This window comes from Vicugna pacos, chromosome 6 (assembly GCF_048564905.1).
Source record: "Vicugna pacos chromosome 6, VicPac4, whole genome shotgun sequence".
NCBI lineage: Eukaryota > Metazoa > Chordata > Mammalia > Artiodactyla > Camelidae > Vicugna > Vicugna pacos.
Window position 1 is genome coordinate 86,280,116 of NC_132992.1, and position 26,304 is coordinate 86,306,419.

The following is a 26,304-nucleotide window of genomic DNA, read 5'->3' on the forward strand; positions in this document are numbered from 1 at the left end:
CCTTAATCAAAGGCCTTCTCACGGGTTCCGTTCTGCAGGGATCTGTTAGAATCTATTGGTGTGGCAGTGCCAGACTGTGCTCCAGGAGGCCTGGTAACAGACTGCTCCCAGCCCTTGTGCACCAATGTCCGATTTGTATCACTCTTCTGCCTTCGTGATGACCGATGTCAGGGTGCTTACTCCCAGGCAGTGACCCAGATTCCCATACCACCCTTGGCTGGAATTTGGACCCAAGAGCTCAAGCTAAGTGACTCACTTTTCCATAGAAATGTAAACCTGACCCTGATCTCTGAATTGGTTCAGTGTCCCACCCTGCTCTGGCAGGAGTGCTGTGACAAGTGCACTGAAGAGCTGGGGGGGGGGGACATGTTACATGGTTTGTATCATGATCCCCGTTTCCAAGCTGAAGGGCACTGGGCTGAATGCCCTCGGCTGCTCTGAGGGGTTGTGAGGTGAGTCCTGGGCCTCCGGCCGTGCTCTCAAGCACAGCATCATCAAGCACAGGCTGCCATTTAATTGCATTTGTGGTTTGTGTCGTGTTCACAAAAGCAGAGCTTCCTCTTTGGCAGACAGGCTGGAGGAATTCCCTCCGCGACTTGTCTGTGCTGTGTTCCCAGGCCTGAGAACCCGCCAGTGCTCAGAGGGGACCCTCTTCCCACAAGAGATCCTGTTTAGAATCAGAACGCCCAAGAGGCAGGCGGTTTTCATGACCTTGCCCTCTGCTTTCCTGTTTTTTCACAAAACCAACCACCTACTGGCCAAATCCAAACCACTGCTCTCTTCCCTTCACATTTGCCCCCTGGATCTTATCTCTGAAGGGAAAGCACTACGGAGGAAAGGAGTGGTAGGATTCAGAGAAACTTCAAGTTAAAAGCCAGTCACCCGTAGACGTTACCCTGCCTGTCTGGGGCAGCCTGTCATGCCAGCAATCACACTTCCTGGGTAATTCTCCCTCCACCCAACCCATGAAGCCATCTCTTTCCAGACCAAAAGTTGGAAGGAAAGTTGCTTTGAGAGTGTCTTTATAATTGTACATGTATTTCCTTCCACAGGAAACTTTATAAATCAATGAATATTTAGCAACAAAAAGAACAAACCGTCTTTGCCTTTGGTTCCTACTTTTAGCACAAAGGGGCTCTAGAGCCAGACTGGGTTCAAATCTCAACTTTGTCATTAACAAGCTGTGTGACCTTGGCCGAGTTACTTCACCTCCCTGAGTTCCAACTCCCACATTAATGAAATGGAGACAATTACACATCACAGGATTTTGGGGTAAAGTATTAGTGGAACAAGATTATGTGTCAAAACAACTGCAAGACCTGACACATAGTGAGTGCCCTGCAAATGGGCTGCGCCCCCATCGGCCCTTCCCAACAGGAAGCAGCAGAATACTGCAAGATGGGGAAACACACCACCCTGGCAGTGGCACTGTCGCTTCCCAAACAGTGGGAGGAAGTTTAAGGACCAAACACATTCCCATGCTGAGCAGAAACAGAAGTAGGGGCTGTGGGTCAGCTAGTGACTCCCCAGGGGCCCCCAGGTCCTGATTCCATGTCCTCGGGCAGTTGGTGAAAACACTTTCCTAGCATTAAGGAGGTTTCCGTAACTTTTGTTCTGGCTTTTTAGTAGGTGGTACCTGGTATGCACCAAAGATCAACACTACTGTCCCGTGGGGCTTGTGTCAGTGGATTAGCAGGGGCAGGAGTGTCCTTGTTTAGTGAAAGGTCCAGACACTCAGGAAATTCTGCCCTTGAGCTGTGCTGGAGGTGTCAAAGGAGCCACAGGCCTCACCAAAGCCTCCCCTCATCAAGTCAGAGAGCAGAACTGCCCGGAAAGCTGACCCTACCTTTTAAAACCTAACCTCTTAGCATGTTACCATGCCAAAAAAGAACCTGCTGTTAGAGGGCAAGGACAAGATACCAAAGGACATCAGTGGATCTATCTGGCCTATGACAAGTGGCTTCAGGCCTCTCATGGCTCAGGTGCTGCTAAGGGACCTTGAAACTGCTTATCCTTCCACTGTATCATTTGGAAAAAGAAGTGGAGAGTCCCCTGCCATGTCAGCTGTCACTCAGGAGCTGACTTCCCAGACTAAGGCTGGTCTCTCCTGCATTCTCTTTTCCAGTTCACTGGTGACATTGGGGAGACAATTCTTTGGCAGCACTGCTGTCTTCTAAAACTAAAGCAGTTTCCTGAATTTGCCTCAAACCTACAAGGAAATACTCAGGAATCTAATCTCAATTCTGCCACTTACTGCTGTGCGACCCTGAGCAAGTCTTAAACCACTCAGTGTCAGGTTTCTCAACTAAAAAAGGGTACTAAGACTTATGTCCCAGGGCCTTGACAGAAACTAAAGGATAAGGTAGATACAAGTGCCCAACCAACGTTCAGCGATACCTGAATCTAAGTTTAGGCCAACTACCCTGTTGCCACCCAAGGAGCCGAGGGAAGGCTGCTGCCAACCCTGCCAACCATGAGGCTGAGGCAACATCTGGTGAGAAGCCCCGACTTCAGTGTACTGAAGTCTATGCTTCTCCCGTGATGTGGCTACTCACGCAGACTGACCCGGAGAAAGCTGGGGTGGTACCTGGAGGTGGCGGGGTCCCTCAGCGCACATTTATACCAGGTCCTCAGCTAAGCGCAAAGGCTGCACAGCAGCTTCTACCCTCAAGGAGCTCAGCACGACACCAGGTACCAGTGTGGCTAGTGCCGTGAAGAGCACGGGCCTGGATGCTGTGGGAACCCACAGGAGAAGCCCTTACCCTTGTGGGGCTCAGGGAGGGGAAAAAGCAAGCAGGCTGAGGGAAAAGCTTGTGCAAAGGCTGAGGGCAAGACACGGGGGTGTGAGACCGTGGGCAGCAACCAGCTCTGTTACACAGAGAAGGGGAGCGAGAGACGAGGCTGGACAGATGGCTGGGCCAGATCCCAAGCAACCTCACGTGCCAGACTCGGCATACTGCTCCTGGCTTCCCGCAACTGGCTCTGTGATGTTAAGGAAGCTGTATTCTCTTAGAACCTGAAGATGGCAACCTCTTTCCTGCCCACCTCCCAGGGAGGCTCAGACAACAGCTGGGAGGTATAGAACTAAGGAGCTGCCAAGGTTCTGCTGTGAGGAAAAGTGGGAACACACACTGAGGACCCAGGTGGGAATGACTCTGTAGTGATCTGCACAACTCACTGGCCTCCTGCTCCATCCACACTGTGCAGCGGGGCAAGATGCACCCCATCTGTGTCCTGCAGCCAGAGGATGACGACAGTGTCTGCCGTATTCTTGCTAAAAAACTCAACTGGTTGTGACCATTGTTTTTAATTGAGGGAATCAAGTTAAACATACAAGAAGCCTGTAAACACTGGAACGCAGAAACACATCAGCTGCTACACAGGAGTCTCTGCAACAACACACATCTGCAGGAGGTCCCTCTTGCTACAAGGGGTGGGGCGGAATAGGGAGATTTCTGTACCTGGGGCTGACAGTGGAGTGAAATGGAAGGCAGGAAGGTTTTTCCACACAACCAGGAACACAGACACGATGTGCGGTGACCAACAGACTCTGACCTGGGGGTGGTTAGTCTGCACTTGAGCTTGGCTGCGGCTGTCTCTGCTGCTGCTCTTTCGGCTTCTTCTTCTTCTTCTGTTTGGACAGGCAGCCCAGCGCGGACTCACCACTGCTGGGGGCGGACACGAGCACAGGCAGCTTGCCTGACTGAGTTGGATACTTGGTTTTCAGGTCATCTTTAAACAACGGTTGGGAGAGTAAATGGCGCAGCTCCTTCTTCAGGACCTTCATCTGCTTCTGTCTCCGACGCTCTTCTTGCTCATCAACTTTTCCTCCTCGAAACACAACACAAAATAGGTATTAACTACAATTTGTAGGAGCATTTTGTTTCCCTCGGATGGGTAATACTCATGATGAAAACTGTTCTGGAGCTCTTTTGGGGAGGCAGGACTCAAAAGTTCTCTGCAGAAGCTAGTGTTGGCAAACTTCTAACACAGTCTGAGAGCCACTCAGGGCCACTCTGCCCTTTACTCTTCACAAAAACCCTCTAAGACAAGTATACTTTACAGTTAAGGAAACTCAGGTCACTTGTAAAAGTTCACAGAACTAGCTGTCAAGCTGAGATTAATATCCAAGCCTCCTGACCTGAAGATCAGTTTTCTTCCTATGAACCACCCCCCCAACTGCTGCCTCGAATTTGGTGACTGGACAGCTACACACCCCGCCCCAGGACAGTGAAAGCCCCTGTGCAGCCCAGCCCCGCTGCCTCTCCCCACCAGCGCTGTGACTGTGTCTGCAGAGGTGGGCACAGCCACAGGGCCTCGTGCATTGCAGACCCAGCCCCAAGCCTCAACTACTAGAAGGACCAGTCACTGCCGTCAAGCCCAGTGGTTTGGCTCCTGGCTTCCGTGCAGACGCAGCAGTGAGTCTGCCTCTAAATTCACTGGCTTTGGCACTGAGATGCCAACACCTCAGCTGAGCTGTCCACTTGTGGGGTAGAAAGAGCACTAGATCTAATTGGTGTCAGTTCCAGATGTCGTTCAAACTCTTATTAGACTCAGGAGCTTTCCTAGAGCAAGGACCACACAGATTCATCCCTGAATCCTTCCTTAGCCTCTGCCCCAGGTTCAGAGCAGGGGCTCAGGAAATGCCTGGTGCTGGAGCTGTTTCCCTTCACAAATTGTTTCTGTGAGCTCTAGCTCCCAAATGTAAAGGGATAATAATTCCTGCTCTGTTTATGTCTTGAGACCGTGGAGGTCAAATGAGATGATGACAGAGTGCTCTGTCAGCCTGGAAGACAGTGACAATAAATAGTAACTTGAAATGCATCAAATACTTTCTATTTGCCAGTCACTTTATAAGCGCTTTACACTCACTAACTTAAACCATCTTTGCAACCCCGTGAGGTAGGTACTTATGATCTTCATTTTATAATTGAAGACAGCCTAGATACAACAGAGAGGTTAAGTTAACTTGACCTGGGCACACAGCCAGTTAAGGGAATGGGCAGCAGTCAAGCACAGGCGGTCTGGCCGCAGAGCCTGCCCCGGTGTCACTGTCCGCCACTGCCTCTCCTCACGAGGGAGGGAACTGAAGGCAAGGCAGAGGGAACAAAGGCCAAGGACTTTAGGCTCATCTGGGACTAGGGCCTGTCACAAAGAAGGAAAAGGCATCTTGCAGACTGTGACAGGGCCCATGGTAGTGGGGAGGTTCCAACAGATAAAAGCTGAAGGGAGAAACAAAAGCAAAAGGCTGAATGAACCCTTCCTCAAGCCCATCTAGCCCCTTACCCTTATACATTTCTTCTTCCAGCTCAATCTCAAGGGCAGCCGCTGCCTGCTCAATCCAAGAGTTGTGCAGACAAGCCTGGAAGTTCCGATACTCGGCTTTCTCAATCTGGCGAGCTAAACGGATTCGTTCCTGAGGGAGAGGAACAGAAAGGATTCAGTCCTCTAGGAGGGTTCAGTCCTCTAGGAAGAGGGTTCAGTCCTCTAGGAAGAAAAGTTTCATTTAAGTTGTATTTTTAAAAAAAGCTCTTGAGATCAGTACTCAGTTCCCATCAAAATGCATTTGCTTTGGTTCCTGATTAAAGCACAGAGGGCATCACTGCTAGTGAGCACGTACACACAGACCACAAGAGCCAGCTTTCCCAATAAACCTGAACAGCTCCTCTTCTTGGGAGCTCACCTCGGTCAGACTGCCCATCTACATGGGTCTGGAGGGAGCTCTTTTCCCCAGACACCAAGGCTGGCTTCCATAGCTGAACCGAGACCCGGAAATACCCCAAAAGCCCTGGGTTAGGGCCCAGCTCTCACTCACAGGAACAACAAATGCATAGAACTGACTTCTCTCTCTTCCATGTCATCCTTAACCAAAAACAATTCAATTCTCCCTCTCAGGATACACCAAAAAAAATGGGAAAAAAAATGGGAGAAAGAAGCCATGAGAAGCCAGGATGGCTCCTAATCCTTGGTGTAATCTCCCCCTTTCCATCCTCATCTCCCACTGTATTTCCTCACACAACCAACAATCCTTTCAAGCCAGAGGAACCAAAAGAACTTGAACCATTCCATGCTTTTGCTCCCTCAATGCCTGGAATTCCACTCCCTCTTCACCTCTCTGCCTGCAGAGGCTTGAAGGAACAGCATCTCCTGCCAGTGTAACCACATGCCCACTGTCCAAAGTGCTCTATTTTGTACCTGAACTTCAGCCTGGGCTTGGCCCGCCTCACGAGCTGGTGGACTTCTGAGGAAGAGAACACAGCCTGCTTTGCTGCCTGACACACCATAGCCCAGAGTAAGTAGCACCCACTCAGTGAATGCTTACTGAGTTAAAATAAAACCCCAAAGGTAGGAATTACAGGTACTTGCTTCGGGATGTGACAAACCTCTAATTTCTGCCTCAACAAGATACATGGACCTCACTTCCCTCTTCCCTACAACCATCCATCTGATGGGATGTCCAGCCAGCCATGCTCACTGCCCTTGTCTGGTGGAGGAGGGTGATGGTGGAGTCTTCAGGGGCAGTGAAGAAAGGGTTCATGAATAAAATTCCTCACACTTTGGCCATGTACCCTTTCTCTATTCTGCCAGGCACAGTGCTCCCCATTCCTTTTTTTTTTTTTTTAAACAAATCTCCCTGTTTAGCTGTTGGCAGAACTATTACTTAGTTTCCAAGGGTGATACTGTGAGAATCTCACAGCAAAGTGAGCGAGCAGCATAATGCCTCCCTCATTAGCACTAGGCTTCTAACTTTTCTACCTTGACTGCATCCATATACTTTGTCTGCACAGGGAACAGTGGGATATCTTCATCTTTCTTGAGGGTTTTGTAAATCTTCTTAAAGTTGATCACATCCTCAGGCCCAACCAGCATCAGGCTGAGGCCTTCATTGGTGGCACGAGCAGTTCGACCACTTCGGTGGACATAAATCTCCGAGGTGCGAGGGACCTGCCAAAGGAGGGACCAGGAGGTCAACAACTGGTGATCAGCGAACACTGCTCTTCCCCTCAGGGCCAACAAAGCAATGCTGGACCCTCCTCCTGCCCAGCCAGGCAGCTAGAAACCTCTCCAGCACTGTGGACAGATCCAGCCCTTCTCCCTAAGTCCCACGTTCAAACTGTCCCCAGGCTTTAGCCTGTTCGCTGTGCCCTCCCATGCCCCCTGCCCAGGTTCAGGCCCTTGGGACCACTCAACTGGACAATGGCAGTCACTTTTTATTTGGTCCCTCGTCCTCCTAGTCCCCCCCAACCCAACCCAAAGCTGCCAGTCAAAGCTCTTCTCGAGTCAAAGCTCTGACCATAATAACCCCTCTAACGAAGGAAACTCTAATGGTTCTTCATTAACTCTGCATGGATGACTGATGAAGGTAATCATAACCAAGGTTTATTAACTGATTACAATGCACCAGGCAACTCTAAGCACTCTGCATGTATTACCCCACTTATTCCTCACAACAATAACATGAAATAAATGCTTTCATGATTATCCATATTATAGGCCAGGAAGCTGAAAACACCGATGTTAAGCAATTCCCCCTAAGTTATCCAACTAAGTGGTCGAGCCAGGATTTGAAATGAAGCAGTACAGCTCCAAAGATCATGCTAACCCCTGGGTATCCTGCCTCTACTCCAATATATACTGGATACATTACCCACAGACAATGTGGCATGGGAGCCGACAGTCCCTCCCTCCCCGACACCCACGGACACACCATTAATCAAGAACGGTCTTCTCCACTGAGCCTAGGTAACGCTCAGGATCAACTCAGGGGCCAGACCGATGCCATTCTTCACTTTCCTCTTCTAACACACACCCCTTCTTCTCACTCCCAGCCAACTGCCCACTTCTGCATGCTCTACACGCCCAGATCCTCTTCATCCTTAAATGCCAATCATCTTTTAGAAAGTACTTTCCAACCTCCCTACCTCCCAAACTAGAAGTTACCTCTCTCCCTGATTATATTTTGCAACTTTCTAGTATCTTTTGCCTTAAATTATGGCTGTGGTCATCTCACCTCCTCTAGTGGATCTGATACTTCTTAGGGGCTGGAACTGTATTTTGTTCATCTGGGTATTTCCCACAAAGACTGACCCAGACTCTTCTCCCCCAAAAAAAGGAAGAATAAAGATTTGCTAAACTGAATTGGATGAAGGATTTAAAAGAAGAAATAATCATGCCAGAATAGCTACCATTTATTGAGTACTTACACTGAGCTAGGTGATCCATCAGCATTAGCTCATTTAATTCTTGTGATAGCCCTACGGGGTAGGTAGCATCATTACTCCCAGTTACAGACAATGACATTGAAACCAGAGATACTACGTAACATGCCCAAAACTAACCAACTAAGAAGCAGTCAACAAGCATCCAAACGCTAGAAGTGTGATTCTAGAGCCCATACTGCTAACCACTGCTCTATGCTAATATTTAGGCTAATTTTATATTAATATGAGCTAACATTAATAATATGAGATAACATCGGTATCAACAGCAGTTAACATTTAGGAAGTGCTCACTACATGCCACCTGGCTTTCTAAACTCTTCACACACAATAACTTATTTCACCTTAATAAGAACTTAAGAAGTCGATATTGTAATAACTGCCATTTAACAGATGGAAAAAATTGAAGTACAAAGAGATTAAATAACCAGCTCAAGATTACACAGCTGGGATTTAAGCCCAGGCAAGACCTAACTACTATACTCTTTAATTTCTCTAAACCAGAGTAACCATTTGCTAAACTTATCATGCCCATTTCATGGAAGAAACTAAGACTTTAACCTGCCAATATCAAGTAGCCTGCCCAAGTCAGAGAGAGGGGCTGTGTGACATGCTAAGAGGTTTTGGAGGTTTTGAGAATAAACCTCACCAGTGTTCCAAAGTGGCAGCAGCTGGTTGGTCACCAGATGCCAGTGGTATTCTCTGTTGCATGAGGCCTTGGGACCAACAATTCCTCCCTCCCCCAACCTTTGCTTTAAAAATTCCCCATCCAGTGCTAGGAGATACCTATAAATTCCCTGATGGCCCCACCTGGTAATGGATGACATGCTGGACTTTAGGAATATCCAGGCCCCGAGCTGCCACATCTGTTGCCAGGAGAACACAACTGTGGGGGAGAGAGAAAGCTCATTAATAATAACAGCTATCATTAATCAAATTCTTACCACCACCTGAGGACTCTACACACTACAGACCTTACACACACTCTACCAGATAATACTATCATCTCCCTTTGACAGAAGCTGAGGCTCAGAGAGATTAACTTCCCAAAGTATACATATGACTACTGAGTTGTGGAGCCAGGATCCAAACCTGGGCTTCACTGGCCACAATCAACAAGCCACACTCTGCAATACTAAAAGATGACCTCAAGTGAATTAAAAGAGGCCATATTCCAGGACAGTGACCCCATTTCCTTTCACTCTCACACTTACCTCCCTCCAGTCACATAGACACCCCTGCTCTCCTCGCTCTTTCTCAAACATGACAAAGCTGCTGTTGCCCCTACACCTTTGCACTTGGTGCACCTTAGGCTGTGAAAGGTCTTTCTCAGATATTCACATTGCCTTACTTTCTTCCACTCTCTGCTCAAATCTCACCTCATGAGAGAAGCCTCCCAGACCACACCCCGACAGCCTGCACAACTCCCTATACAACTTTACCTCTTAGCATCACTGACAAACTATATACCTACATTTCAATTTATTATCTCCCTCCACTAGAATGTAAACTCCATGACAGCAAGGACTTTGCATTATTCACTGTTCTATTACCAGCCCCTTGAACAGTGCCAGGTTCATAGGAAGCACTCAGTAACATGTGATGGGTAATGTATGTGTAGTTTGATGAGAGTTAAAAGCACGTGAGTGTTTTAAGAACTTAAGATTCTGGGCCCTTTCAGGGACCCTACTCTCTGTAGATAGGGCCATGGAATATGATGTTTGCAAAACATTAAACCTCTGCTCTAAGTCAAGGTCAGCAAACTTTTTCTGTAAAGGGCCAGAGAGTAAATAATTTTTGGCTTTGTGGGTGATGTCTGTTGAAACTATTCACTTCTGCCATTATAGTGCAAAAGCAGCCATAGGAAATACGTAAATGGGCCTTGCTGGGTTCCAGTAAAACTATACTTATAAAAACAGGCAATGAGATGGATTTGGTCTGTGGGCCACAGTCTGCCAAACCCTGATCCAGTAAACCACTAACTCTAGCAACATCAAAGGAAGATAAAACAGACACTCGTTCTAGAAACTAATCTGTAACCTGTAACCTGACAAAATACTGTGGACAAAAGCCAGGTTAGAGGGCCTTGACTTCCCAGGCCCTCATCCTGACAGTCTGCACCCTGCTGTCTGCTTGAGTATTGTTCTGGCCCAAAGGCAGACGGACATGACAGCATGAGCTCTGGGGTCTGACACACTTGTTTGAGGCCCAACTCTGCCACTTCAAGCCGAGAAACCTTGGGCGAGCTAATGTGTTTTTCTAGACCTTATTTTTCACTTATAAAATAAAAATAATGATAAGCGGTTAAGTATTAAGGCCAACATTTAGCAAGTACATCCTATGTGTCAAGCACTGTTCTAAACACTTTGCATGTCTACATTCCCTTATTCCTCATAACAACCCTCTGAGATAGTTTCTATTATTATACTAATTATGAGAAAACTGAAACACAAAGAAGTAATGTTTGTTTGTTTGGGGAGGTAGTTAGGCTTATTTTGTAAAGGAGGTGGTGGGCACTGAAGCCAGGACCTCGTGCATGTTGGTCATGCACTCTACCACGAGCTGTATACCCTCCCCCGCAGAAAGCAGCAATGTGACCAGCTGGAGGTGACAGTCAGGATCTGCTCCCAGGCAGTCTGCTCCCAGTCTGTGCTCTTAACCATGGCTATTCTGCTTCTTCTCAAGGATGTTAGAAGTGAGTGAAGGTAATAATGTATCTAAAACACTTGCACAGTACTTAAGCTGTTGTTCAGTGTTCAGTAACAGTAAGTATTACTTTCTTTCATTATTAAAGGAGTTTCCGTTAGGCATTACTAGCAACCAAATGTACTAGATGAGAGTGAGCCTGCCTCATGCTGTACAGAAAGAAAAAAAGGGCTACCTTCTACTGACAAAGCTCCCATGAGAGGAGGTAGCTTCCCACCATCCTGGCAACCCTGACCCAATGGCTAGTCTGGGACAGGCCTGACTTACTCTTCCAGATGGGCAAACTGCTCTAGGTTTCTGAGCCTCTGCTTCTGGTGCATGCAGGCATGTAGGGTCAGTGGCATGATATCCAGGACTTTGAGGAGCCCAGAGAGGCGTTTGATGCAGGAGATACTGTTGGCAAACACTAAGGTGCGGCCTGGGTACTGCATCAGGAAGTAGTACAGATATAAGTCTTTCTCATCAGTCTCACAATGGATCTTGGTCTCTGTCAGTGTTTCTACTGTAGCCTCATTTCTTGTGAGATCAATGACCTTGGGCTTGCTCCTCATGCCAATCTTCTGCACAAGCAGGTCAAGTTTGGCAGTTTTGTCGATTTTCTTTGCGTGCTTCTTGTGAAGGATTCGAGCAGGAGCTTGATGTACCAGGGTCAGTGTGGCAGAAAAAACAAGTGTCTGTCTCTTTGGGTTGTACTGGGAGTCACTGAGCATCTCTAGCAGCTGTGAGAGCTCAGCAAAGTGGCCTTTCTCAACCATCCGGTCAGCTTCATCGAGCACTAGGCACCTGTAGATCCAGACAGATCCACAAAACCTGGTTAGTAGCAGGTAAGAGGAGTCTTCTGTAGCATAATCTACCACCACCACCAACACAAACACCACACCACTGCCACCAGGGCCCTCAACTAATCTCCCTCACGCATGCCTGGTTTTCTAAAGGCCAAGGTCTGGCTGGTACCACAGCATGGCATTTTGTGACAGGGAGAAGGCATTGCACATCCTACCCTATCACCTCAGGCCCACTTCAGAACAGTGGGGTGAGGAGAAAGGGAGTGTGGTACTGTCTCTCACCTGAGCTGCCGAAGGTTGCTCAAATGAGGGTGCTTTTCTTTAACTAGCTCCCATAGCCGGCCTGGGGTGGCAATCACGATCTCCGGCTGGCGGTTCAGCATCCTCTGCTGTTTCTGCGTGGACATTCCACCAACCAAAATTGCAGTTTTAATACCTATGGTGCACAAAACAGAAGGGACACTGTTATTCAGCCTGATTGCTTATTTCCTCCACCACAGACATAGGTACCCCCAGATAAGCAGAGGCTGCTAGTCACCAGCACGGCTCCCTTTTCCAGGGGAGTACTAAGAGCTGGCCTGGCCGTTGAAGCCACTGCTAGAGAGCTTACTAACTCTTCTATGATCTAGGCTCTGCCTACTTCCCCAGCCTCATTTTTCTCTACTCCTTCCCCTCCAACCAGAACACAAGGGCTAGATTTGAACCCAGGCATGCTGACATCCAAAACTCCAGAGAAACTCAGCAGTGGCGCACCGCAATACTGGGAATGATGTAAACTGCAGCTGTGACACACCTCCCCTAAGAAGCCCTGCCCATTCCCCTCAATTAGTATTAATCTGAATCTCCTCCAATGCTTAATGTTCTCTTCTCTCAGTATCCAGTGTGGAATGAAAACAAATGATCACACAGGCAAAGTGCCTAGTAAAGTGCCTCACACATAGTAAGAGCTTGTTAAATAACTGGTGCTTTCATTATAAAACTGAAACCCCCACTTGGTAAATAATTGATGCTTTTACTATAAAACTGAAACTGTACAGCCCTTCCCAAGGAATTCCCTGAGAGAATTAAGTTCTAATGCCCTATGGCAGAGATCAGCAAACTTTTTCTTTTTTCTTTCTTTTTTTTTTTTAACATTTTAAATCAACTATACTTCAATAAAAAAGCAAACAAACAAACAACCCATTTAAAATATGGGCAGAAGAACTGAACAGACATTTTTCCAAAGGAGGAAATGCGGATGGTCAACAGGAACATGAAAAGCTGCTCCACATCACCAATATCAGGGAAATGCAAATCAAAATCACGATGAGACACCATCTCACACCTATTAGAACGGCCATCTTCAAAAAACACAAATAACAAATATCAGCAAGGATGTGCAGAAAAGGGAACCCTTATTGGTGGGAATGTAAACTGGTATAGCCACCACAGAAAACAATACGGAGGTTTCTCAAAAACCCAAAATCAGAACCACCACATGGCCCAGTAATTCCACTCCTGGGCATATACCTGAGAAAAACAAAAACAGTAATTCAAAAAGACACATACATACACATACATATACCCCACTATCAACAGCAGCACTATGTACAATCACCAAGACATGGAAGCATCTCAAGTGCACATCAACAGATGACTGGATAAAGCAAACTTTTTTAATAGTAAACATTTTTGGCTCTCTAGGGGCCAAATGTCTGCCACAAACTACTACCTCTATTCCACTCTGCCTTGGTAGTACAAAAGTAACCACAGATAATACATAAATATATCAGTGTGGTAGCACGTTATTTACCAAAAAGCAATGGTGGTCTGCCAAACCCTACCCTAAGCATCCATTGTATCCAGTAAGTTAATTAATTTCCCATGCAGTTAGAATAGCATTAGCTATGTGTCATCCTCGGTAGAATTAAGAATGTGTCACTCAAACAATTTTCTGTAGGGCTTGATTCTCTGGCAGATGAGAAAGGTTCCCTCTAAAAGGTGGGAGCCACAGCTCACTCCTCTTTGCAACTCCAGCAACTGGAATCCTTTCAGGAAATATTTGGTAGAAACTGAACCTCACCTGTAAACTTGGCCACAGCATCAACGTGTTGTTTGACTTGAACGGCTAGCTCTCGAGTGGGAGTCAGAACCAGTCCAAGCAGAGGACGCTTTGGAGGTGCTTGAGAGGTGGCAATTTTGCCACCCAACTCTTGTTTTAACTTTCCAGTCCGCTTTCCATCAAGCTTTTCCTCGTTTTCATCCTGTTTAAAGACGGGCTTCTCCCTGATCAGGGAAGAAGGTCCTTCACCAGCATCATCATCATCATCACAGGAGGGCGGTATCTGGTCTGAGATGGTAGCTCCGGTCTTGACTCTTGCCTGGTTGGGTGATGCTCTAGCCTTCGCTCCAGCCTCACTGGGGAGTGTTTTATCCTCAATTCCAATCTCAGCAGGCAAAGCTCCAGCCTCAGTTCCAGCCCTGCTTGGTGATCCAGTCTCAGTACTAGTCTCCCCAGGTGGGGCTCCTGTGTCACCTAGGGCTGGGGTAGGCTTCTTTTTTTCCATCTGCCACTGCAACACTGCATGAATCATTGGAATGGCAAAGGCAAGAGTTTTTCCACTTCCTTAGAGGCAGAGCAAAGAACAAACAAAAACACTGTGAATCCACAGATACACATACTTTCGTCTGAGAGTCTACCCCTTACATGGAATAAGGGACCCTAAAATTAGCCAAGTGCCACCCCAACCAACCCAAAGCTCCTTCCACCCTACACAGATCCCCCTACAGCACTGCAACCAGAGGGTATCTATAATTAGGAACCTGAGGAAAAGACTGACAGACTGGCATCGAAAGTTAAGGTTACACAAACTACAGACAAAGGTCCAACCACTGAATCCTTAAAGAGATGGGTAAGTTTTGTGTGTGTTTTTTCTTGTTGCTCTGAAAGAACAATACACTGAAGGGTAAGAAACAGAAATCTATTTGATACTTACCCAAGATCTTTCTTTGGTAAGAAGGAAAGGAGTAAAAGAAAATTTTCTTAGTTTTTGAGGAAATTTTAAAATAGCACATTTTTTGTCTATGCTTGAACATTTTCAAACTTTGAATGTATATGGATCCTAAGTACTCACATCATCTGTGTAGTCAAAATAAACAAACAAAACAAAACACCTCAGGCTGAGAATTTAAAGTGGTTCCAAAATTATAATGCCCCAAGCAGAAGCAAATAAATGATCTCTGGAGGAAGAAACCTTTACCATAGGCCTTAAAGAATTCCTCAGGTAATTCTCAGAGGAAAACAAACAACTCTCAGTAAGAAAAAAAACAATTAACCCACAAGGGAACAAAGTACTAAAAGCAAGAACTGTTAAAAAAAAAAAGAGAGAGACTTATAAAGCTTCAGGTAAGAAAAACAGCACTTGTCATCAGAAACAATGAACACTACAGACAGTGTAACATCTTTATTTGAAGACTTCAAAGTAAAATTGACAATCTAGAACTCTATACTCAGTAAAAATCTCCTTCAAAACAAATGCAAAATAAAGACTTTTTCAGGTATACAAAAGTTGAAATACTTCATCATCAGCAGACCTGGACTATAGAAAATATTAAAGGAAGTCTTTCATGCAGAAGAAAATATGTTATCAGATGAAAATCTAGATCTTTACAAAGGAATGAAGAGCACCAGAAATGGTAACATGAGTAAATGTAAAAGATGTCTTTTTCTTATTAAAACTTCTTTAAAAAATAAGTGATAATTTAAAGTGAAAATAATAAAAATATGTTTGGGGATTTCCAACACATACAAAGTACAAAACAATAAGCACAAAGGAGAGAGAAATAGAGTACTATATACAAAGTAATATATTATCACCTGAAGGTAGATTATGATACATTAAAGATAGATACTGTGAACTCAAAAGCAATCTCTAAAAGGACATAACAAAGAGTTATAGCTAAAAAGACAATAAAAAAGATAAAAATGGTATCACAAAAAAAATTCAATCTAAAGAAGGCAGAAGAAGAATAAAGGAACAAGGAATAGCTGGGAAAAATACAAAATACCAAAGCAACAGATTAAAACCCAATCATTATCAATAATCACATTAAATATAAATGACCTCAACACACAAGTATAAGACAGAGATTGTTGAATTAAACAGCAAGACCCAATTATATACTGCCTACAAGAAACCTACTTTAAAGGTAAAGACAAATAAGTTAAAAGTACAAGTATGGAGAAAGACACACCAAGCTAACATTAATCAAAATAAAGCTAGAAAGCTACATTAATATCAGACAAAGGAGATTTTAGAACAAAAATACTTTAGGGAAAAAGAGGCCATTTCATAAGGAAAAGAAATGAATTCATCTAGATGATGTAACGGTCCTAAACGCTTATGTATCTAACAACAGAGCTTCAATATACACAAAACATAAACTCATTGAACTGCAAGTAGAAAACTATCACTCAAGAAAAAAATAACAAATATTTCTAATATATTAAAGCGATTAAATTTGTAACTAAAATCCAACTTATAAAAAAAAGTGCAAGCACAGATGAATTTTACCCAATATTTAAGGAAGAAAAAATACCATTTCTATGCACACTCTTCCAGAATATTGAAAAAAATACTTCAAGTCATTCTGAGGCTTGCATTACTGATTCCAAAACCAGTCAGACCTTATAAGAAAAGGAAACTACAAACCAATATCCCATGAACAGAAATTCAAAAATCATCTACAAAATTTTTGCAATTTTATCCAACAACATATTAATGAATACACAGTGACTAAGTTCAGTTTGCCCCAGGAATATTTAAGTTTAGATTAGTATTTGAAAAATCAATGTAATTCACCATTATCAACAGATTAAAAATGAAAAAAAACATATTTCAATATATACAGAAAAGGAATTAAAAAAATAAATTCACCATTCCTGATTAAAAAAACTATCAGCAAACTAGAAATAAAAGGGAGGGTATAGCTCAGTGGTAGAGTTCGTGCTTAGCATGCATAAGGTTCTGGGTTCAATCCCCAGTACCTTCATAATAAATGAAAGAAGAAGGGAAGGGAAGGGAAGGGGAGGGGAGGGGAGGGGAGGGGAGGGGAGGCGAGGGAAAAGAAAAGAAATCAGAAACAAAGCAGTGATGTCCACTATACCATTTCAATTCAAATTGTACTGGAGGTTTTAGCCAGTGCACTAAGACAGAAATAAATAAAAGGCATCCAGACTGGATGATATAATTATCTGTGTAGAAAAATCCTATGTAATCTCAAAGAAACTACTTGATGCTACCAAGTTGCAGGACACAAGATCAATATACAAATCCATATTTCTATTTATTAGCAACAATCAGAAATAGGAAATTTTAAATTACCATTTACAAGAGCATCAAAAATATGAAATACTTAAGGATAAATCTAACAACAGATGTGCAATACAATGAAAACTACAAAACACTGCTAAGAAAAACTGGAGACCTAAAAAAAAATTGGAGAGATAGACCACATTCATGGACAGGAAGATTGTATATTGTCCAAATGTCATGTTCTCAGTTGGCTCTATAACCAATGCAATCTCAATCCAAATACCAGTTGGCTTTCTTATAGAAACTGACCAACTGACTATAAAATTCATATTGAAATGCAAAGGGCCTAAAATAGTCAAGATAACTTTTAAAAAGAACAAAGTTGGGCTTTCAGTGAGAGAGATCCTGGGCGGGACAAGGACATCAGATCTAATTGTCCTCCCAGTCCTTCTTTGACCTTCCCCTGAAGCCCCTCAATAAAATGATTTGATTCCCCTTGCCCCCTCAAAAAAGAACCAAACTGGAGGACTTACACTACCTGACTTTAAGATTTATTCTAAAGCTTCTGTATCCAAAGTAAAGACAAACAGATCTATGGAAAAGAAAAGACTCCAGAAACAGATCCACAACACCTATATGGTGGTAGATTTTCAAAAAAGATGCAAAAACAATTCAGTGGAGAAAGGGTAGTTTTTCAACAAGTGGTGCTCGAATAATGAGACATCCGCATGCAACAAAACAAACAAAAACTTTGATCTATATTCCTCACCACAGAAGTTAGCACAGGAAGGCTCATAGACTGAAACATAGAACCTAAGATTAGTAACACTTCCAGAAGAAAATCTTTGCGATCTTGGGTTAGGCAAAGGATTCTTAGGTAAGCACATCTGCAAAAGAAAAAGTGGTAATTTGAACTTCATCAAAATAAGTAACTCCTAACCTCTGGCCAAACTCACAAAGAAGGAAAAAGAGAGAGCACAAATTAGCAAAGTAAGAAAGGAAAATGGAGAAATTACAACAAATAAAACAGAAATACAGAATATCATATGAGAATATTATGAAAAACTATATGAAACCAAACTGGGTAACCCAGAGGAGATGGACAAGTTTCTGGAAACATACAGTCCACCAAGACTGAATCAAGAAGAAACTGACCACTTGAACAAACCGATCACTAGAAATGAAATCGAAATAGCAATAAAAAACCTCCCTACAAATAAAAGTCCAGGACCGGACGGCTTCACTGGGGAATTCTACCAAACATACAAAGAACTCATGCCAGTCCTTCTCAAACTCTTCCAGAAGATTGAAAAGGAGGGAATACTCCCAAACTCATCCTATGAAGCCACCATCACCCAGATACCAAAACCAGGCAAAGATAGTACCAAAAAAGAGAATTACAGGCCAATATCACTGATGAACATAGATGCCAAAATCCTCACCAAAATACTAGCAAATAGAATCCAACAACACATAAAAAAGATTATACATCATGACCAAGTGGGATTCATCCCAGGGACACAAGGGTGGTTCAACATATGCAAATCAATCAATGTAATACATCATATTAACAAGAGAAAGGACAAAAACCACATGATCCTCTCAATAAATGCAGAAAAAGCATTTGATAAAATTCAACACCCATTTATGATAAAAACTCTCACCAAAGTGGGTATAGAGGGACCATATCTCAACATAATAAAAGCTATATATGACAAACCTACAGCCAGCATAGTACTCAACGGTGAAAAACTCAAAAGCTTCCCACTAAAATCTGGGACAAGACAAGGATGCCCACTATCACCACTTCTATTCAACATAGTCTTGGAAGCCCTAGCCACAGCAATCAGGCAAGAGAGAGAAATAAAAGGGATCCAAACTGGAAAAGAAGAGGTAAAAGTGTCACTATATGCAGATGACATAATACTACATATAGAAAACCCTAAAAGGTCCACACAAAAACTACTAGAGCTGATCGAAGAATTCAGCAAGGTAGCAGGTTACAAGATTAACATTCAAAAATCAGTTGCATTTCTTTACACTATCAATGAATCAACAGAAAAAGAAAGTAAGAAACAATCCCCTTTAAAATAGCACCCAAAGTAATAAAATATCTGGGAATAAATCTAACCAAGGAGGTGAAAGAATTATACACAGAAAACTATAAACCATTGATGAAGGAAATTAAAGAAGACTTTAAAAAATGGAAAGATATCCCATGCTCCTGGATTGGAAGAATCAATATTGTTAAAACGGTCACACTACCCAAGGCATCTACAGATTTAATGCAATCCCTATCAAATTACCCAGGACATATTTCACAAAACTAGAACAAATCATAATAAAATTTATATGGAACCATCAAAGACCTAGAATTGCCAAAGCATTACTGAAGAGAAAGAAAGAGGCTGGAGGAATAACTCTCCCAGACTTCAGACAATACTACAGAGCTACAGTCATCAAGACAGCATGGTATTAGTACAAAAACAGACATATGGACCAATGGAACAGAACAGAGAGCCCAGAAATGAACCCACAAATTTTTGGTCAACTAATTTTTGACAAAGGAGGCAAGAATATACAATGGAATAAAGACAGTCTCTTCAGCAAATGGTGTTGGGAAAACTGGAGAGCAGCATGTAAAGCAATGAAGCTAGAACACTCCCTTACACCATACACAAAAATAAACTCAAAATGGATCAGACTTAAACATAAGACAAGATACAATAAACCTCCTAGAAGAAAATATAGGCAAAACATTATCTGACATACATCTCAAAAATGTTCTCCTAGAACAGTCTACTCAAGCAATAGAAACAAAAGCAAGAATAAATAAATGGGACCTAATTAAACTTACAAGCTTCTGCACAGCAAAGGAAACCATAAGTAAAACAGAAAGACAACCTACGGAATGGGAGAAAATTTTTGCAAATGAAAACGACAAAGGCTTGATCTCCAGAATATATAAGCAGCTCATACGACTTAATAAGAAACAACCAAACAATCCAATCCAAAAATGGGCAAAAGACCTAAACAAGCAATTCTCCAAGGAAGACATACAAATGATAACAGGCACATGAAAAAATGCTCAATATCACTAATTATCAGATAAATGCAAATCAAAGCTACAATGAGGTATCACCTCACACCAGTCAGAATGGCCATCATTCAAAAATCCAAAAATGACAAATGCTGGAGAGGCTGTGGAGAAAGGAGAACCCTCCTACACTGCTGGTGGGAATGCAGTTTGGTGCAGCCACTATGGAAAACAGTGTGGAGATTCCTCAAAAGGCTAGAAATAGACTCACCATTTGACCCAGGAATCCCTCTCCTGGGCATATATCCAGAAGGATGACACCTGCACCCCAATGTTCATAGCAGCACTATTTACAATAGCCAAGACGTGGAAACAGCCTAAATGTCTATCAACAGATGACTGGATAAAGAAGATGTGATATATTTATACAATGGAATACTACTCAGCCATAAAAACTGACAATATAATGCCATTTGCAGCAACATGGATGCTCCTGGAGAATGTCATTCTAAGTGAAGTTAAGCCAGAAAGAGAAAGAGAAATACCATATGAGATCACTCATATGTGGAATCTTAAAAAAAAAAAAACTACAACAAACAAAGCATAAATACAAAACAGAAACAGACTCATAGACATAGGATACAAACTTGTGGTTGCCAAGGGGGCGGAGGGTGGGAAGGGATAGATGGGATTTCAAAATTGTAGAATAGATAAACAAGATTATACTTTATAGCACAGGGAAATATACACAAGATCTTATGGTAGTTCACAGAGAAAAAAATGTGACAATGAATATATATATGTTCGTGTATAACTGAAAAATTGTGCTGAACACTGGAATTTGACACAACATTGTAAAATGATTATAAATCAATACAAATGTTTAAATAAATAAATAAATAAATAAACTCACTCCTGCTGTTTGAAAAGATGCTGCTCAACCAGTCACTAGGGAAATACCAATTAAAGTCACAAGGAGATAACACTAAAATTTTTTAAGTCTAAATTAAAGATTGACCATACCAAGTACTGGCAAGGACATGGATCAATTCTAACTCTCATAACCTGGTGATTATGTAAAACGGTGTAATCACTTTGGAAAACTCCTAAAAAGTTACATTTTTAGGACCATAAGACCTAGTCATTCCATGCTTCCGTATTTACCCAAGAGAAATCAAAGCATATACCCACACAAAGAGTGATATACCAATAATTATGAGTTTATTTATAATACCCAAAAACTAGAAAGAACAGAAATATCCATTAACAGATAAACAAACTGTGCTGCATCCATATACTGGAATACTACTTATGAATAAAAAGGCATGAACTATTTGTACCTACAGTAACATGGTTCAATCTTAAAGAATGCTGAAAGAGCAGACACTCTTCCAAAAATACATATTATATGATTCCATTTAAAAATTCTGGGAAATGCAAACTAATCTATAGTGATAGAAAGCCCATCAGAGCATGCCTGGGGATGAACAAAAAGGAGGGCCCAGGGAAGAAGGGATTATAAAAGGGCCCAAAGCATCTTTTGGAAGTGATGGAGATATTCATGATCTGCATTGACAGAAGCTTGTCCACGGCCCCCAAAGTCTTTCTGAAGCCCCTAAAGTCTTTCTGAATTTTGGACCTGTGGATTCACAGCATTCCATGGACACAGCCTGACAGGAACTGTGGTACAAATTCAAACGTCAGTCTCTAGCCACAGTGGCTCACACCTTGCCTCTCTGCCTTCCAGAAACCCACTTCCAGGCCTCTCTGCACATAACAAAGCAGTGTAGCAGAATGCACGTAGACCTAGCCTAGAATCTTGACAGTACCACTTTCAGAGGTGCAGTTTTAGGGACACTGTCTATCAATACCAGCAAAATGGCAATAATAATAGAACCTACCTCAGGTGGTTGTAAGAACTGAGCTGACCAACATAATGCATGTAACACGGTGCATGATGCATTTTAAATGTTAGGTAAATGTTCTGTAAATAATTACTGTTACCTCCATTTGCCTTTCCTGGGGTTTCCTCATTCTTCCATTTTTATGACTCTTATACAGGACCTCATCTCAAGTTTCCTGACTGGAAATTCAAGGCACAAAGTATGTAGGTGGGCTAGTTCCATGCTATATAATATAGTATCCATTAGCCACATTATGGCTAATGAGCACCTAAAATGTGGTTACTCTAAGCTGAGATGTGCTGCAAGTCCAAAACATACGTCAGATTTTGAAAACTTAGTATAAAAATGAGAATGTAAAATATCTCCTTAATAATCTTACATTAATTGCACAGTGAAATACTGGTTAGGTAATTGGTTAAATAAATATATTATTAAAATTTTCACTTTTTTTTCACCTTTTTAATGTAGCTACTAGGAAATTTTAAATTACCTATGTGGTTCACATTACGTATTTATTTCTCTTGGTTACTGCTGGTCAAGTTAAACTAACAGTTTCAGGCAATACAAACTCCCCCCCCCCCAAGTTAGTAGTTCAGTCTCCTCAGGGTAAGTCAACCTGTTATTGCTAAATAAAGTCTTAGATGGACTACAAGGCTTGGAAAGATAAAGTGACCTGCCTAGGGCACCAGTCAGGATGTGGCATATTTCAACCCAGACCTAGCTGACTTATAAATACTTTCATTCAACGATGCTTCTGTCATCATGTTCCCAACATTCCCCTCCCTCCCAGCCATCGAGCCTGTTAGCCAAAGGCTTCAATTTAGAAGCAATCTTGCCCCGGACAGAAAAGGATGCCCTTACCTGTCTCAGCAGCCCCAAGGATGTCCAATTTGTCACGAATGGCAGGTGCCAAGGTCAGAGCTTGGATTGGTGTGGGTGCAGAGAAGCCCAGAAAGCTGAGTGCTCGGAGAACCGGCTTGGGTACAAACAGGTCCTTCCAAGCTGATACATCTGCCTTGTGATCATGCATTTCAGGAATCCATGTCTTTGCTTTTTTGGGCACCTTTGGAGTAGTACCCTGGGATGGCTCTGATTTTTTTTTCCCTTTCTTTTTCTTCTTTTTTGGCACAGTCTGGGTCGGGCCTTCTGATGCTGTCTCCCCTACCTCTGGATCAGGACAAACTGTGCCATCTCCCTGAGGCTCTGGCTCAGCATCTTTGACGTTAAACTCTTCCAGGGCACTGGTTCCTTCAGTTCCCACATCTTTACTCCTCTTCAACTTCATCCTTTTCTTTGAGGAGCTAGCCTCTCCTTCCTCTGCTCCTTCGGAAACAGCTTGTGCCTTTCTCTTCTTGGGCTCCTCCTTTGAGAAGAGACTGGTGGAATTCTTGGCAGGGGAGACCAATCGGTAATCTGTCAGTTCCTCAAAGCACACCAAGTCATCCATCTGTCCGTCTGCAAACATATTTGGGTCGATCTCCACCTGCTTCCATTTTCCCACAACTTTGATTCCCTTCCTCTGAAATTTGCCATAGCTTGGTGGCCTTGGCCTTGATTTTGTCTCCTTCAACTTCATGGTTCCTGAAAAGGGAAGAAATGTTCCACTAGACTGGCAACTGAGAAGCCCAAGGTTCTGAGACAATAAATATTTTCTAAGCAGCATATATATAGCCCTTGCAAAGAAACAAGGACAGAAAGATGTTCTCTAATGCGGATGCTCACAGCTGGAGAAAATCAAAGAAGGAAAGAAATATACCCTCAAAGCAGGCAGTTTGGCCTGAAACAGAGGGGACGCAGGAGGTGGAGCAAAGACATAGCTAGATCTGATTTGGACTCCAGATCCAATACTACTGCGTGTGTGTGCTCTTGGCAGGTCCTGCTTAATCCTTTCTGAAACTCAGTATTCTCATATTTAAAAAGGGGGGGTTACTAAGTCATAAAATGTTTTATGCAATAAATAAAATTATGTAAAGCATGGAGGATGAAGCCTGAAGGCAGAATAAGAATCTGAGGGAAGTCGCTGGGGTGGTGGTTGAGGGGGCCAGCTTTTTATTAAGAGTGCAGAGCTTTCCTCCTTCTCAAGCCCTGCCCCAGGAGGGCAAATGACTGTGCCACCACTCCAGCCTTTGACAATTAGCTTAAAATTCATCCAGCTTTATCATTACATTTTAAGTGACTTAAAAACCATTCATGCACAAGTGGTTTGACTGGAATGGGATCCATGTTCTCCCTTTCCAGAAATGCTAAGAAAAAACACTAGATCCTGTGAAAAGAACAAAGGGACACCTTGGTTCAAATTCAGACCCGCTACTGGCCAAGTCTGGGTCTGGGATGAACGTACGAATCTCTGTGAGCCTCAGATCCTCGTCTGGGAAATGGGGGTGATGAGGCTATGTGCCCCCTTGGATCGCCACGCGAAGATAAAAAGGTGACGCATGTCCAAAACCTCTGAGCATGGCGCCTCTCGAGCCAAGAACTCCAGCGCACAAGGTTCACCCCCTGCACCGGCTACGCTGCTATCACAACAACCCGGATCCACGAGGAGTGGATGGGGAGAGTCAGGGACGTGGGGAAGAGGCCGCGGAGTGCGACCAGCAGAGCCAGCGGGGTTCCTTCTCCAGGCGCCCAACCTCGTGACCCGCGCTCGGGCCTAGTCTCAGGCACGAACCGGTGCGCGAAACAGAGAAGCCGAGGCCGCCGAGCCTTGACGCCCCCTCAGAAGGGGCCCCGGCGCGGAGTCGGGCAAACCGCTCGACTGAGCTGGCGGCCGCCCTGTCTGGACCAGAGAACCCACTGGCCTGGAGAGGCCCCCGATGGGAACCCGCCCGCAGCTCGTCTCGCATGCTGGCCTCGGCCCCGCTCCAGCTCCGGTACTCACCTTGTGGAGATGCCACCGCAGCTCCCTCAGAAGCCGGCCGAACGCCTCAGACAGCGACACGCCAACCCTCCCCTGCTGCGACCACCGCAGTTCCGGGGTGGGGCTTGCGCTCACGCACGCGCTCACGCTGCGGAAGGAAGTCCCGCCCCCCGCTCGAGACGCCGCAGCCTGATTCGCTGCCGCGCGGGCAATCTTTTTCCGTGCAGGTGTGGAGAGTGCGGTAAAATGGTCGGTGGGCGTTGCTGTGCTGGGTGTTCTCCCGGGCTTAGGGACGGACGGAGCCGGTGGAGTCCGCTGAGCTTGATCTGAAAGGGCTCTTATGCTAGCTCACGCACGGGAACGCAAGTTTTCTTGTATTCTTGATTTAGTTTTAGCGCAGGGGCTGCTTGCTTATTGGACACCCACTGTGTGCCTGAGCCTTGCAGTTATTTTAGCATTTAATTGACAGGGCAACCACCGTGTACTGGAAATGCTCTTTTCCCCAGTTTTTCGTGCCTGGCCTTTTGTTCACTGATGGTTGGGGTGGGCCGGGCTGCCTCCAGTCATCAAAATGTTAAAATGACATTCTTTCTGAATCAGGTTTAGACTGACAAGAAAACAATAGATGCCAAATTTCCTCATTCTTCAGAGTAAGTTGCTTGAAGAGTCTTAGACCTGGCAAAAAATTATCTCAAAACCAGGTTTGTGCCTCAATACCTAGCTCAAAGTATGAAAGTGTTGAGGTTGAAGTGGCTGGAAATTCGAGATAACTTCTCTGTAGAATGTTGTTTGAAATTTGCGACCAAGATTGAACAAAGTATAATTCAAGCTTATTTCAGCAAACATCTCCTTTTTCAGGGTTCTCAAATCTTTTGCTAGGGTGAATAACACTTTCAGCTCTGCATTAGATGAAGAGATTTACTTTCATGTCTTAGTTCCTCTGCTAGATCGCAGGCTCCTCAGGATATCCCCTCTCATCGTAGAATCCCCCAAAATGCCTAATCAGTGCCGGCTGACTTAGTGAGTCATAGATATTTGTTGAATGAATGAGTGAGTAAGCAGTTGAGCTTAGCTTAAGAACAGGCTCCTCCCCCTCCCCTTTTGCAGTCGAACCCAATACCAAAAGTGACAGAGTACTGACCTGGCCACATAGCATCTGTTGACAGTTCATAGCAGCTTCACCTGTAATTGCCCAAAACAGGAAACAGCCAAAATGATCTACAATAAGTGAATGGCTAAACAAACTGTGTTATATGGTAATCATTTTGCAATATATACATGTATTAAATCGCATTGTATACCTTAAATTTACACAATGTTGTATGTCAATTATGTCTCAATAAAGCTGGGAAAAAACAGTACATCTATACCGTGAAGGACCACTCAGCAATAAAAAGGAACAAACTATTAATACAACTTCAGTGGGTCTAAATGGCATTATGTTGAGTGCAAAAAGCCCATCTCAAAACATCATATAACATTCTCGAAACGACGTCATTTTA

General features: G+C 43.7%; 1 protein-coding gene across 1 annotated transcript; it reads right to left on the reverse strand.

Moving 5' to 3' along the window:
- Positions 1 to 3,291: 3,291 nt before the first annotated feature.
- Positions 3,292 to 24,931, reverse strand: DDX24 (DEAD-box helicase 24). Its single transcript, XM_006208226.4, has 9 exons — positions 24,824 to 24,931; positions 22,807 to 23,526; positions 13,773 to 14,315; positions 11,993 to 12,146; positions 11,193 to 11,708; positions 9,030 to 9,105; positions 6,757 to 6,945; positions 5,287 to 5,416; positions 3,292 to 3,831 (listed from the first exon to the last, which is right to left on the reverse strand). Exons 2-9 carry the CDS (start codon positions 23,519 to 23,521, stop codon positions 3,566 to 3,568), a joined length of 2,589 nt encoding a protein of 862 aa, XP_006208288.2. The 5' UTR covers positions 23,522 to 23,526; positions 24,824 to 24,931; the 3' UTR covers positions 3,292 to 3,565.
- Positions 24,932 to 26,304: the final 1,373 nt, after the last annotated feature.

Excerpts from the sequence above, each read along its gene's own strand:
- DDX24 (XM_006208226.4), bottom strand. The coding sequence starts at position 23,521 with ATGAAGTTGAAGGAGACAAAATCAAGGCCAAGGCCACCAAGCTATGGC. Across the intron at positions 11,709-11,992 it reads AGCAACCTTCGGCAGCTCAG|GTGCCTAGTGCTCGATGAAG; the intron begins GTGAGAGACAGT and ends CTGGATCTACAG. Across the intron at positions 3,832-5,286 it reads GGAAGAAGAAATGTATAAGG|GAGGAAAAGTTGATGAGCAA; the intron begins GTAAGGGGCTAG and ends TTGTGTTTCGAG.